This window comes from Phyllostomus hastatus, unplaced genomic scaffold (genome assembly GCF_019186645.2).
Source record: "Phyllostomus hastatus isolate PE091 unplaced genomic scaffold, TTU_PhHast_1.1 phas_scaffold_55, whole genome shotgun sequence".
Taxonomy (NCBI): domain Eukaryota; kingdom Metazoa; phylum Chordata; class Mammalia; order Chiroptera; family Phyllostomidae; genus Phyllostomus; species Phyllostomus hastatus.
Genome location: NW_025334035.1, coordinates 6134936 through 6147443, shown reverse-complemented (window position 1 = coordinate 6147443; position 12508 = coordinate 6134936). Strand labels below are relative to the sequence as shown.

Here is a 12508-nt window from a genome sequence, read left to right as displayed (position 1 = left end):
TTAGCAGCATCCTCCACATGCTCCAGGTAGGGATGGTCGGATGGCCCACTGATGTTTTCTGTGAACTTCACCAGGCGGCCATGATGGCTGAGGAGCTGAAGAAGGAGCAGGACACCAGTGCCCACCTGGAGCGGATGAAGAAGAACCTGGAGCAGACAGTGAAGGACCTGCAGCACCGTCTGGATGAGGCTGAGCAGCTGGCCCTGAAGGGTGGGAAGAAGCAGATCCAGAAACTGGAGAACCGGGTAGGGCAGCCTGAAAGGACTCACTGTCAAAGTGATACCAGTTCAGCTGCCTCAGGCAGAGCCATAATCTGGAAATTTAGGTGCTGGAAAAGGGGCCACTGATTGAACAAACTGCACACTTAGTTTGAGGGCTGTTTGCAAAACTCCCTGTGAGCCAAATTTCCCACTTATTTCTTTTTTGATGGTCCCTATACCCCAACACACACAAATCCACTTTGGAATGCTTATGCCTCAATAACAGTAGTGTAATGACATTTTAATTTTTTAAATTTAGTCTTTATTGTACTTTTCCCATTACCATTTAGTCCCCTTATACCCTCTTCCTGCAGCAGTCACCACAATATTTTCCATGTCCATGAGTCCTTTTCCCTTTCTGCTCAATCCTTCCATCCCCTACCCTCATCCCCCTACCCCTTCACCCCAGCAACTAGCTGTCATCTGCTCTCCATCTATAAGACTGTCTCTGTTTTACTTGTTAGTTCAGTTTTTTCATTAGATTCTACATGTGAGTGAAATCATATGGTGTTTGTCTTTCTCTGACTGGCTTATTTCACTTAGCATAGTGTTCTCCAGGTCCATTCATACTGTCGCAAAGGATAAAATTTTCTTGTTTTTAATGACCAAACAGTATTCCATTGTGTAATTATGTCCCATAGTTGTTTTATCCACTCACCTACTGATGGACACTTGGGCTGCTTCCATCTCTTGGCAATTGTAAATAACGCTGCAATGAGCCTAGGGGTGCTTATGTTCCTTTGAATTAGTGTTTTGGGTTTCTTCAGATATATTCCCAGAAGTGGGATCGCTGAGTCAAAAGGCAGATCCATTTTTAATTTTGTGAGGTATCTCCATACTGCTTTCCACAGTGGCTGCACCAATCTACATTTCCAACAGTGCAAAAGGGTTCCCCATTCTCCACATCCTTGCCAGTACTTGTTGTTTATTGATTTATTGATGATAGCCATTCTGACAGGTGTGAGATGGTATCTCATTATGGTTTTAATTTACATTTCTCTGATGAATAGTGATATTGAGCCTTTTTTCACATGTCTATTGGCCATCTGTGTGTCCTCTTTGGATAAGTATCTATTCAGGTCCTTTGTCCATTTTTTAATTTGGTTGTTTGTTTTTTTGGTGTTGAGTTTTGTAAGTACTTTATAGATTTTGAATATTAACCCCTTATCAGATGTATTGGTGAATTTGTTCTCCCATTATGTGGACTCTCTTTTTATTTGTTGATATTTTCCTTTGCTGTGTAAAATATTTTTAGTTTGATATAGTCCCATTTGTTTAATTTAGTTTTTGTTTGTTTCCCTTGCCTGGGGAGATATAGCCAATAAAATATTGCTACAAGCAATGTCCAAGATTTTGCTGCCTATGTTTTCTTCTATGATTTTTATGGTTCTAACATTTAAGTCTGTCATCCATTTTTAATTTATTCTTGTGTGTGGTATAAGGTGATCTATTTTTGTTTTTCTGCATGTATCTGTCCAATTTTCTCAGCACCATTTATTGAACAAACTATCTTTAGCCCATTATATACTTGCCTCCTCTGTTGAATATTAATTGACTATAAAGGTGTGGGTTTATTTCTGGGCTTTCTATTCTATTCCATTGATCTATGTGTCTGCTTTTATGCCAGTACTATCCTGTTTTGATTACTATGGCCTTATAGTATCATTTGATATTTGATAGCATGGTTCCTCCAACATTGTTCTTCTTTCTCAGGATTGCTATTGCTATGCTGGGCCTTTTGTGGTTCCATATAAATTTTTGAAGTATTTGTTCTAGTTCTGTGAAATATGTCATTGGAATCTTGATAGGAAATGCATTAAATCTATAGATTGCTTTAGGGAATATGGACACTTTAATAATGTTAATTCTTCCTATCTATGAGCATGATATGTATTTCCACTTATTTGTATCTTCTTCACTTTCTTTCTTCAGTGTGTAATGACATTTTTAAATGTCCACATTCAGGATGTATAGTTTCAGATCCACATAAATGGGGGAAATATGCCTTGCAACCATAAAATTTTACATTTTAGTTGAATTTAAATTTTGGACCAACTAACTTACACTTGGATAAACAATGGCCCATCCTGTAAAGAATCTGGAGTCTCCCTCCATCTCCCACTCCTAGGTCTCATTCACTTCCCTGATTTCCTGATCTCTAAATGTGATCTGCAGTTCTGGTGCATTTCTCCCTGCATCCTTCTTAGAGGGTTCCTGGAGCTTCCTCCAGGCTGGTGCTCCAGGAAAGTCAATGAGCCACACAGGGCAGTCCTCCTGCTTCTTCATCTGTGGGTGTATTTTGTAGTTGTTTAGTTTCTTTCTGGATTGTTTCACTCATTTCATGTTTCCCCCCCCCACCCCCACCTTTAGGCCTGTGCTGGTTTATTTATTTATTTATTTAAATGGGCTCCACTACCAGTTAACATTTTGAAGAAGGGCTGTGTGGAGGAGTTGTCAGAATGTCTCTGTTGTCCCCAGAAGAGAGGAATTGAAAGAGTGGGAAAGAAGGAGGAGGAGGAGATGACAAGAGAGGGAAACCACTTCTCCCAGCAGGAAAGGCCCAAATACAGGCATTCTTTGTGTCAGCCTCCCAAGGAGGTGGTCACCAGCACTTGCACACTTTAAATGTGAAAGACCTTTTTTTTTTTTTGCTTAAAACTACAAGGCATGAGTAACAAAAGTAAATACCAGGGAAGTTAGGGCTTCCCAAAAAACTTTAAATGCTTATTTTTAATTATTCCCAGTATTATTTTATTAAAATGAGCTTAGACCTGTCCTTCTGGTGGATCCCCTCACCTCATAGGAGGAACTAGATCCCTAGCCACCCTCTATGATTCATTGATTCCTGGTCAGCAGTAAGCCCTCAGCCAGCCTCTCCGTCTCATGATGAGGACCCTTCAAAGTCCACCTGTCACCAGCTGCCCAGTTATCTTGGTTTCATAAACCTGACAGAGGCCTAGAGAGCACTCCCAGAGAAATAATGTTTTGTAGAACCTGATGGAAGACAGCTTCCTAGGATCCATAGGGTAGGCAGTGGGGACTGGGATTTTGTTTGGGACAGATCCCAGAGTTAGCCTGTTCCACTGGTAGATTTCAAAGTTGCTCTGGTGAGTCTATCTGTGGCAGCCAGAATTCCTGATGGCTGGTTGCCACCTCCACTTCTTGATTCTCTCTGGACTATGGAGTTAAGACCACAGTTGGTGACCTGAGTTCTCAATGGCTGTCCTCTGGCATCAAGACTTCATGAAAGGTGGAAGTAGCTATGAAATTAACAATACCTGTGTCATAGTCTATTGTTTAAAAAATACTTCCACACCTACTGTCTAATTTGATCCCCACATGGGAGGTAGCTTGGGCAGGAATTACAATCTCCATCCTAAATACACAAAAACTCAGTGAGGGCAGGGGCCTTGCTTCAGATCACTTAGCTGGACCTGGAATTTGAGCACACTTGGACTCCTCCTGGCTCAGGTCCTCTCCATGACCCCTGGGCCCTCCTGATCAGGAATCAGGGCCACCAGGAACAGTCATGCCATTTTCATCTGTGTGGACAAGTCAGGCTGAAGCACAGCTCTCACCCAGCTGCAGGGCCCCAGAGGAAGGGACATCTTTGCAAAGCCAAACCCAATATCCAAGCTGTGTGCACCTGAGACTGTCCCTGACTAAAGGGGGTATCTTGTTCTTATTTGCACAAAGCCACTGCATGCACTAGAGGTGGCCTTGTGAATAAAATGTGGATTCTGGGTCCTAGGAGGAGACACTTTTGCAAATTAGACGCAGGGTGTCCAACCTGCAGCCCACAGGCCACATGCAGCCCAGGATGGCTATGAATGTGGCCCAACACAAAATCGTAAATTTACTTAAAATCTTTTTCTTTATTCATCAGTTTTCATTAGCATTTGTATATTTAATGGGTGGCCCAAGACAATTCTTCTTTCAGTGTAGCCCAGAGACACCAAAAGGTCGGAGACTCTTGGCTCTAGTTTACCCTAAAATGACACACACATGAGTCCATGAGAGAGGCCTGGGAGGTCTGACTTGAATTCTGCATTCTCTTTGCCACCTGCAGGTGAGGGAGTTGGAAAACGAGCTTGATGCTGAGCAGAAGAGGGGAGCTGAAGCTCTGAAAGGGGCCCACAAATATGAGCGAAAAGTCAAGGAAATGACTTACCAGGTAGAGCTCCCAAACCCTGAGAGGTGCTTTGTTGATCAGAAGCAGCAGTGGGGTGGGGACCCTGCACGATGCTCTGTTTGCAGGCTGAGGAGGACCGCAAGAATATTCTCAGACTCCAGGACCTGGTGGACAAGCTGCAGGCCAAAGTGAAGTCGTACAAGAGGCAGGCTGAGGAGGCTGTAAGTGGGGGAGGTCTTGGGCGCCATGCCAGCCTGAGTGTCCTCCAGCCCCGAGCGGGGGTGTGTTCCTGTGTTCTACTGTTCACGGGCCCTGAGGCCTAAGTATTCACAGGCTGTAAGAACAGGGAGGGACACCTGTACTCCTCCTTCTCCTGCTCTGTATGCACAACCCTGCCCCATCTCCCCCTCCTCTGTGCCCTTGCCTCACCCCCTGTGACCCAGCCCCCTCCATCTATTCACTCAGCTTCAGCCTACCTCACCTTCTCATACCCCACCCACCCCAGAGTATCTAAGCCCACCTGCGAGGTGGGCTGGCTCCACCTGGCTTCACCCTGACTCCCCAACCACCTCAGCCCACCCCACCAACCCTTCCTGCCCCTGTGACCTCACCTCAGACACCTCATCCTAATACATGTCATCCCGACACTGCCCCCCCACTCCACCTTCTCACCCCCTCCCCCTCCCCAGTCCCTACAGCCTCTTTCCTGGCCCTCCCTAATATCCACCACTCCTGTCCCTCCTTTTGGATCTTCCCTTGATCACATGGGGAAAACCAACAGGGAAGTAATGGAATGGGCCAAAACCAGCATTTCCCAAAGTGTCCTCTGGAGACATTAGGTCTGAGGGATGTTAATAGCAGGAAGCTGGGGCTAGAGGAGGGAGGGATGTTTTCTTTTATAGAAAATAAATAGATTGGGAAATGCTGGGTTGAACAAAGTTGAACTGGTGGCTTTACTTCAAGGATACTCAGATTTTGTAAGTCATATGTAACTGACTCTTCCAAAAGGAAGAGACATTGCAAAATGGAGCATTTCCCAATGGGCCTGGGGACCCTTTCATTATAGGCAGGGCATCCCATAGGGCTAGTATTCTGAGGAACCAAATTCAGGGACCCTGCCTTCAATAAATGACTGAACATATGGCTTCTCTCCTTGTCCTTTCTCTTCTCTGCCCAGTAGGTGGTTTGGTTCCATCTTGACATAGGGAGGCAGATCTGAACTGGTTCCATGGGGAGAGGTTCATGCCTATCATATTAGTCTAGTGTCAGCAGGACCGGACAGCCTGGAGGGAGCCCAGGAGGACCCCTTTGTCAGGAACTCTTGATTCATGATGAAATGAACCCACACAATGGCCTGACTAGAGGCAGATGATGCTGGGAGCAGGAACAGGGCACAGGGAACATGGGCCATTGGCCTCCGACACCTCTAGGTGCTTTGGGAGGACCCTGGACATGGGTCTCTTTTAAAGAGTTCCAGTGGGAGAAATGGCACAGAGTAGACGGGTGCAGTTTGCAACCTCACCCTTGGGGAGCTCAGCTTTCTCTCCTCTGCCGTCAGTGAATCCAGGGCCCAAGCTCTCCTGATTCCCTAGTTTTCCCTACACCTCCTGCGGACCTTGGAACCAGAGTAAGGGGCTTCCTCAGCCTCCCCTCACTTTCCATTCAGGAGGAGCAGGCCAACACGCAGCTGTCCAGATGCCGGAGGGCCCAACATGAGCTGGAGGAGGCTGAGGAGCGGGCCGACATTGCTGAGTCCCAAGTCAACAAGCTGCGGGCCAAGAGCCTCGAGGTTGGGGGCCAGGTGAGAGCCGACTTCTTCCCTAGAAGTCCTGAGCCCAGGACCAGGGGAGCGCCAGGGAGAGTTCAGAAGGTACCTGTGGGTGCCTTCCCTGCTGCTGATTGTTACTGACAGATGCCACTACCATAGCCAGAACCCCATGGTTCCAGGCCCACAGGAGAACATCAGGGAGGGACCAGGAGCCACACACCTTACCATTCCCAACCCTCCCTGAGGCAAGAGGCCCTGCTTTCCAGGGGATGCATCCCTTCTCCAGGGGTCTGGCAGCTTTGTTTTTGTAACACCATTTCTTACTTTTTTTTTGAAGTTCCAGCCTTTCCAGCTGCCCCACTTGAAGACTATACTCAGGCTCTCCTTCAGTTTGACTCATCTCCTATGTACAATTTTTTTCTCACACAGAAGATGGAAGAATGAGGCCCTCCTGACTCCTGTTACCATGGGCACCTCTGGTAGAGTGGAAAGAAAATGCCATGGGAAATAAATTCTCCTAACTGCACAGGTCCTCAGCTTTACTGTGTTGATTATCTCAGTCTGTTCCTCTTCCGTGGGGTTGTGGTTAGATCCTTGCCTGACCTTTTATTCATGCAAAGAAAGTAAGGAATGTGCAGGTGGAGGCTCCTTGCCCCACTATCAGACAAATCGTTTGCCTCCATAGCCTTCCTTTCAAAATGGAGACCCCTTCAGATAACTGCTGCACCTGTTCTTCCAAGGAACTCCTGATTCTTTCAAATTAGGTTCCCCATTTTCTCCCTCAGTGTACAGGTAGGGAAACTGGGCCCATATTGATGAAGTACTCTCACTGCAGTTGTCCAGGCAGAGTGGTGACGAGACCCAAAGATTACAGACTCCCAGACAGGGCTCTTTCCACCAAGCAACTCTGCCTCCCATCCTGTCCCTCTGAGAACCTTGTCTACACCCCTTTCAGACCCATCCATAGCTCCCATAACATATGGGAGGTATGAGACACTCTCCAATGCATGCACTCCTGGGAAGGTAGAAGCTTTGGAAGACTGGATAGGGGCTTACCTGTCTTGCAAACCTTGTTCCTCCTTCTGGCTGGGGTCACTCTTCTCTGCCTGCATGAATCCTCCTCACTGAGCTCAGGGCCAAGAGGTGAAGGGAGTAGGTAAAGGGAGCAGGTGAGCCCCAGGAGCCATTGACTTCCAAAGTCAGGGCTAAGGCTGGGCCCAGCACCAATAAAGGAGCTACCGCTAATTTTAGGGCTCTCCTCCAGACCCTCGGGATTTCACTGATTCTGATTATGTGGATTTGCTTACCCTGAAGGGGTGAGAATACAGCAGGATGGAATAAGGACAGGATCGGGGGTCAAGAAGACATCTGAGCCCCAGCCTGATCACTTAATACCTTGTGGTCTTTGGTCAGTTACACGTATTCTCTGAACCTGAGGTGTCTCACTGGTCAGACGGACCCATGTGGTCAGGAGCATGGGCCTGGGCTTCCAGCAAACCTGGATGGGATCCTGATGTCACATACCAACCATGTGGCCTTGAGCAAGTTTGTTTCGTCTCTGAGCCTCAATTTTCTTTTTGTGTAAGGCAGAGATAATACAAATTACAGCTTCGCTGGGACAGGTGAGGGCTTTGGGTGGTAAGGGTGCATGGCTTCTCTTAGAGGTAATTAGAATGTTCTAAAATTGACTGTGGTGATAGATGTTTAACTCTGAATAAACTAGAAGCCATCGAACTGTGTGGTATGTCAATTGTGTCTCAATAAACCATTAACTAGTAGTAAGTATCAGTTCACTATATTCCAGGCAGTGAGACAAGTACATTATCCTCTGGAATTTTAGGTCGTTCCTTCTCTCCAGCCTCCTAGTCCTCCTTCCTGTTTCTTCACCATCCCACCCCCATGTGACTCTGACTCAGTGGGGCTGGTAGTGAGGAGAGCTGGCAGCAGGACAGTGACAGGAAATGATTCTGAGGTCAGGTGACCTCAGGTATCTGACATCACCATTATCACTGTCATTGCCATTCTCACTGTTATCATCATCATCACTATCACTGCTATCACTACCATCATTTCTATCCTCACCGTAGTCACCAATGTCATCACCATGGTCACCACCACCACCACCATCATCATCCTCACTGCTGGACTATAGTAATGGAAGATTCCATTAACAATGATCTCTTTATTCTCCCCGATTTCACAGGCAAGGAAACTGAGGCCATTCTTGAAGTCCAGACACCAGTCACTGGGTCACCCTTCCTATCACTCACCACACTGCTTTCCCGAGAAGAGCAGTAACCCCATTTCAGATACACAGAACAACTTTGTATGATGCCCATTTTTCCCCTTTCCATGCCAGTCTCCCTGCAATCACCTCAGGAGATCAAGCAGGAATCCATGTCCTCATTTTCCAGAGCTGTTGCAGACAGGCTGCGGCTTGCCCAGCATTTAGAAGGAAGTGAGAGGGCAGCTCTTCTGACTTGCCTCAGAGTGCAATCTCTCAGTGCCCCTCCCCGCCGCCATGTGGTGTGTGCTGCATCAGTGAGAGCCCAGGGACCCACCTGCCTGGGTTCCAGTCCTTCCGCACCACTCACCAGCTTTGCAATTTGGGGCAAATTACTTTGAGTCTCATGACTTTGAGTATCAGCTTCCTCATGTGTAAAATGGGATATAGTGATGTACTTTATAGGGTTGCTTTCAGAGGTAAATAAGAATATTCAAAAAGCACCTTGGTCTGGAGCCTGGCATATAGTTAGCACTCTGGTAACCTGTGACCATGATGGACAGAGAAGGTGGCCTCAGGGCACAGATGGCGTGTATGAAGGGTCTAGATGGGCAGCAGTCTGGAGCTTGGGCTGTGTCTCTGAGGAGCCTCCTCTGGTTTGAGGAGTTCATGCACCATGCTGTTGCAGGTCATCAAAAAAGTTCCAACAGTGCCACTCCTCCCTGGCACCCTGTCAAAAGCAGAGCTGAATTCCATCTGCTCAAGTACTTCCCAGGTCCCATGGGGCTCCCTAGGAAGAAGTCACCCCAAGTTACCTTGACCTACCTGTACTTACCTGGCCCCCAATATTCCAGGCCCAGGCCCCCTGATCTCAGAGTTAGAAGAGAGAGACTATTCCTATATACTTCATAGTAGATAACAGTGTCTTCTACTACATCAGAATCCCAATTATCAAAGGGAGAGATGAATGCATGAATGAATGAATGAATGAACAAATGAATGAGAATCTTTCATAGCTAACACCAAGTATACTCTGACAACAATAAAATAAAGATTTTTAAAAAATTTTTCTGAGACCTGGACAAAAAAAAAGGAAATGAACGTGATGTTCCTGTGCTTAGTATTCTTCCCCATCATTTGCATGTCACATTCCAAAGTCTTGGCAGCTGGAAGCCAAGTCCAAAGTTTTGGGCTCTTTGTATTGGTTTCTCTGGCCCCTCCAAAATGCAGAAGGAACTCGAGGGGACTTGCACACAGTGAGGGAGAGAGTACACAACACAAAGCTTGGGCTTCTGTCTTGGCACATCATACCTTCCAGGAGGCCTTGGGTAGGCCCGAGAATGTCTCTCAGCCTCAACACGGGGCTGACACCTGGGCCCTTCCTGTCTTCACAATGGTGTTGAAAGATTCCGTGTGATATTAAGCAGGTTTCCTCTACTCTACAGTACTGCCCACATTGGAGACAGCACTGTGGCTGTTTTACCAAAAATAGTGATTATAATGAAGATGTTGATATTTTTATTATTATTATTCAGCAGTGAAACAGCCACCAAACCTGGACTTGGAGCCCTGGGGCCTCAGACAGCAGAGCCTACCTGGCCGATAAGCCCCTTCAAAACAGAGCTTTGCTGCCACCTCCTGGCTGTAGAAAGACAGGATTTTGATTAAGCTAATGACATAGAGATGACACGCCTAAAGTCTTGAAATTAGACAGAGGTGTCCTTGGAAATCGTGGCCATCTGGCCCAGGCCCCTGGTTTTGCAGAAGAGAGTATTCAGATTAGTGATAGGATTGGAAACCCCCTGAGGATGCAGTCGGAACAGGACACCCAGGTCTCCGGGCTCCCAGGGCAGCGCTCCCCCAGCTCAGTTTCCATAGCAAAGGGGCCTGCAGGAGAGGGAGGGCTCTGCTGGGCCACGCAGAGAGTGCCCCAGTGACAGCCCGGGTGGTGGAGGGTGAAACCATGAGCAGGTGTCCACTCCCAGACCTCACTCTCTGGATCCCAGGAACTTCGGGCTGGCTGGAGAAGAAGGCAGTGTGCCTCCACAAACAACCCCCTGCCCTTGTCAGAGGCAGAGGACTGGACCTGAATGTCTCTTGGGTGAGGGTGGCCCATGGCAGTTCCAAAAGGCCTAAGACAAAGGATCAGAGTGTCCACTCCAAGGGATATACCCAAGATTTGGACCTATATCATTTGACCTTTCAGACCCCTTCTACCTTCTTTCAGTGGCCCAAGCCTAATAGCTTAGGGCTCCTTGCCCTATGGCTTTTGGGTAGGTCTGGCAAATGGGGAGCCAGGTTAAGAGAGCAGAGGGAAAGAGAGCAGAGCGAGGTCAAGGGTGTTGACTCCCTGTGTTCCTCCCTGCAGAAAGTGGTCCCATTTTCTGTCAGATGTCCTCCCCAGCCCTCCTGGTCTCCATCTCCAGTAACATAATTGGTCTCCTCACCCCTGCTTGCACCTTTGGGCCTAGGGAAGGTAATGGAACCCCGAGCTACCAGACATGGAGTTCTGCTGAATCTGTGGGGTTCTCCAACACCTGCTCACACCTAGGTAATGAGTCTCTTTCTCAAACTCTCCTCACCTTATGCTGACCTGGGTGTGCCATCTATTTCCTGTTGGAGCCCTAATTTATACAGGACCCCTATTTCACTGCTCCATGTCCCCTCCTGCAGGGTAGGACCAGTTGACCATGCAAAGTAAGAGTCACTGTAGCCTGTGGACATCTCCAGATCACAAGTCCCATTCACATGCTAATGACACATTCAGTTTCATTGCACATTTCAACTTGGCACGGTCCTTCACCAAGATCAGGCTTCTAGGATGGCTCCCAGGCTCCTTGTTGTATTTAAACCAGGGTTCATGCTCATAGCTCTCAAACCCATGAAGATGCAGGCATTTCCTCCAGGGTCTGGAGGTGTCCTGGAGCCAGCTCATACTAGCTTCTAAAAGCCAATTATAATTTTTAAGAAATGTTGTGAGCCAGTTTTTATGCACAGACACTATTAAAAGCTAAATTATGTAAATATATTAAAAACAAAGGTAATAAAAATTCAGAACTCATAAGTTCCTAATTATTTACTACATTTTATTATTATCTATGCTCCTGAGGTTATTTATAGCTAATAAATCTGCGTGATGGAAATACCATCAAATGGTGCACCACTCGCATGGCATCCCCTCTCCACATTCAGTGATGTCATGTTGGTAGCTTGAAACAGGCTATGGTAGAAACAGTCGCACCACAGAAACTGGCAAGCATGACAACACTGGGCTTTTTACTTGTTTGCTTGTCAAACATTTACCAGCATGCCACTAAGTGGAACCAATGAAATCCAAGTAAAAACAATCTGCTGTCCTGGCCAGGTAGCTCCGTTGGTTGGAGCATCGTCACATACACCAAAAAGTTGTGGGTTTGATTTCTGGTCAGGGTGTGTACCTGGGTTGCAGGTTCAATCCCCAATTGGGACGCACACAGGAAACAACTGATGTTTCTCTCTCTCTCTCTCTCTCTCTCTCTCTCTCTCTCTCTCCCCCCACCAACCAGTGAAAACATATCCTCGGGTAAGGATTCAAAACAACAACAAACAAATCTGCAATTCTGTATATGGAGATATTGGGGCATGCAGGGCCAAGCCCACCCCCAACCTCCTACCAGCCCTACTAGATGGCTATCGAGGCAGCAAGTCGAGAGGACTGACTGCTCAGGGCAGGGGATTTATATCGTGCAGAGTGCGGGCATGTGAGGAGGATGGGCAAGAAAATGCCATCGAAGTCCCAATTCCACGGCTATTCCCAGGTCATAGGGAATCTCATTTAGCTATAACAGAAAACCAGTTTCAAGTGTCTAGGCATAAAAGACAATTTATTGGTTCATGCAAATGAAAATTCTAAGGATAGTTAGTCAATCTTCAGGCAGAGTAGACCCGTGGATATGTGGTTTGATCTAGGTTTTCAAACCACAAATCTAGGTTTGATTTCTTTCTATTTCTCAGCTCTGCTTTCCTCTAAAATAACTACATTTTCAGGAAGCCTGCCCCTTTGGAATTGTAGCACGGCCAGTTTATAGCTTGTGTGTTACAGTCTTAGGCTCGCAGTCCAAACAGAACAGCTTCTCTCTCCTGGG

At 47.0% G+C, this 12508-nt stretch overlaps 1 protein-coding gene across 1 annotated transcript in view; it reads left to right on the top strand.

Moving 5' to 3' along the window:
* Nucleotides 1-6686, top strand: part of MYH13 (myosin heavy chain 13) — a 60702-nt gene extending 54016 nt beyond the window's left edge. Inside the window, exons 37-41 of the mRNA XM_045824176.1 lie at nucleotides 75-245; nucleotides 4330-4434; nucleotides 4518-4613; nucleotides 6059-6193; nucleotides 6590-6686. Coding sequence (XP_045680132.1) covers nucleotides 75-245; nucleotides 4330-4434; nucleotides 4518-4613; nucleotides 6059-6193; nucleotides 6590-6604 — 522 coding nt within the window. The 3' untranslated portion in view covers nucleotides 6605-6686. The remainder of the gene's footprint in view (nucleotides 1-74; nucleotides 246-4329; nucleotides 4435-4517; nucleotides 4614-6058; nucleotides 6194-6589) is intronic.
* Nucleotides 6687-12508: the final 5822 nt, after the last annotated feature.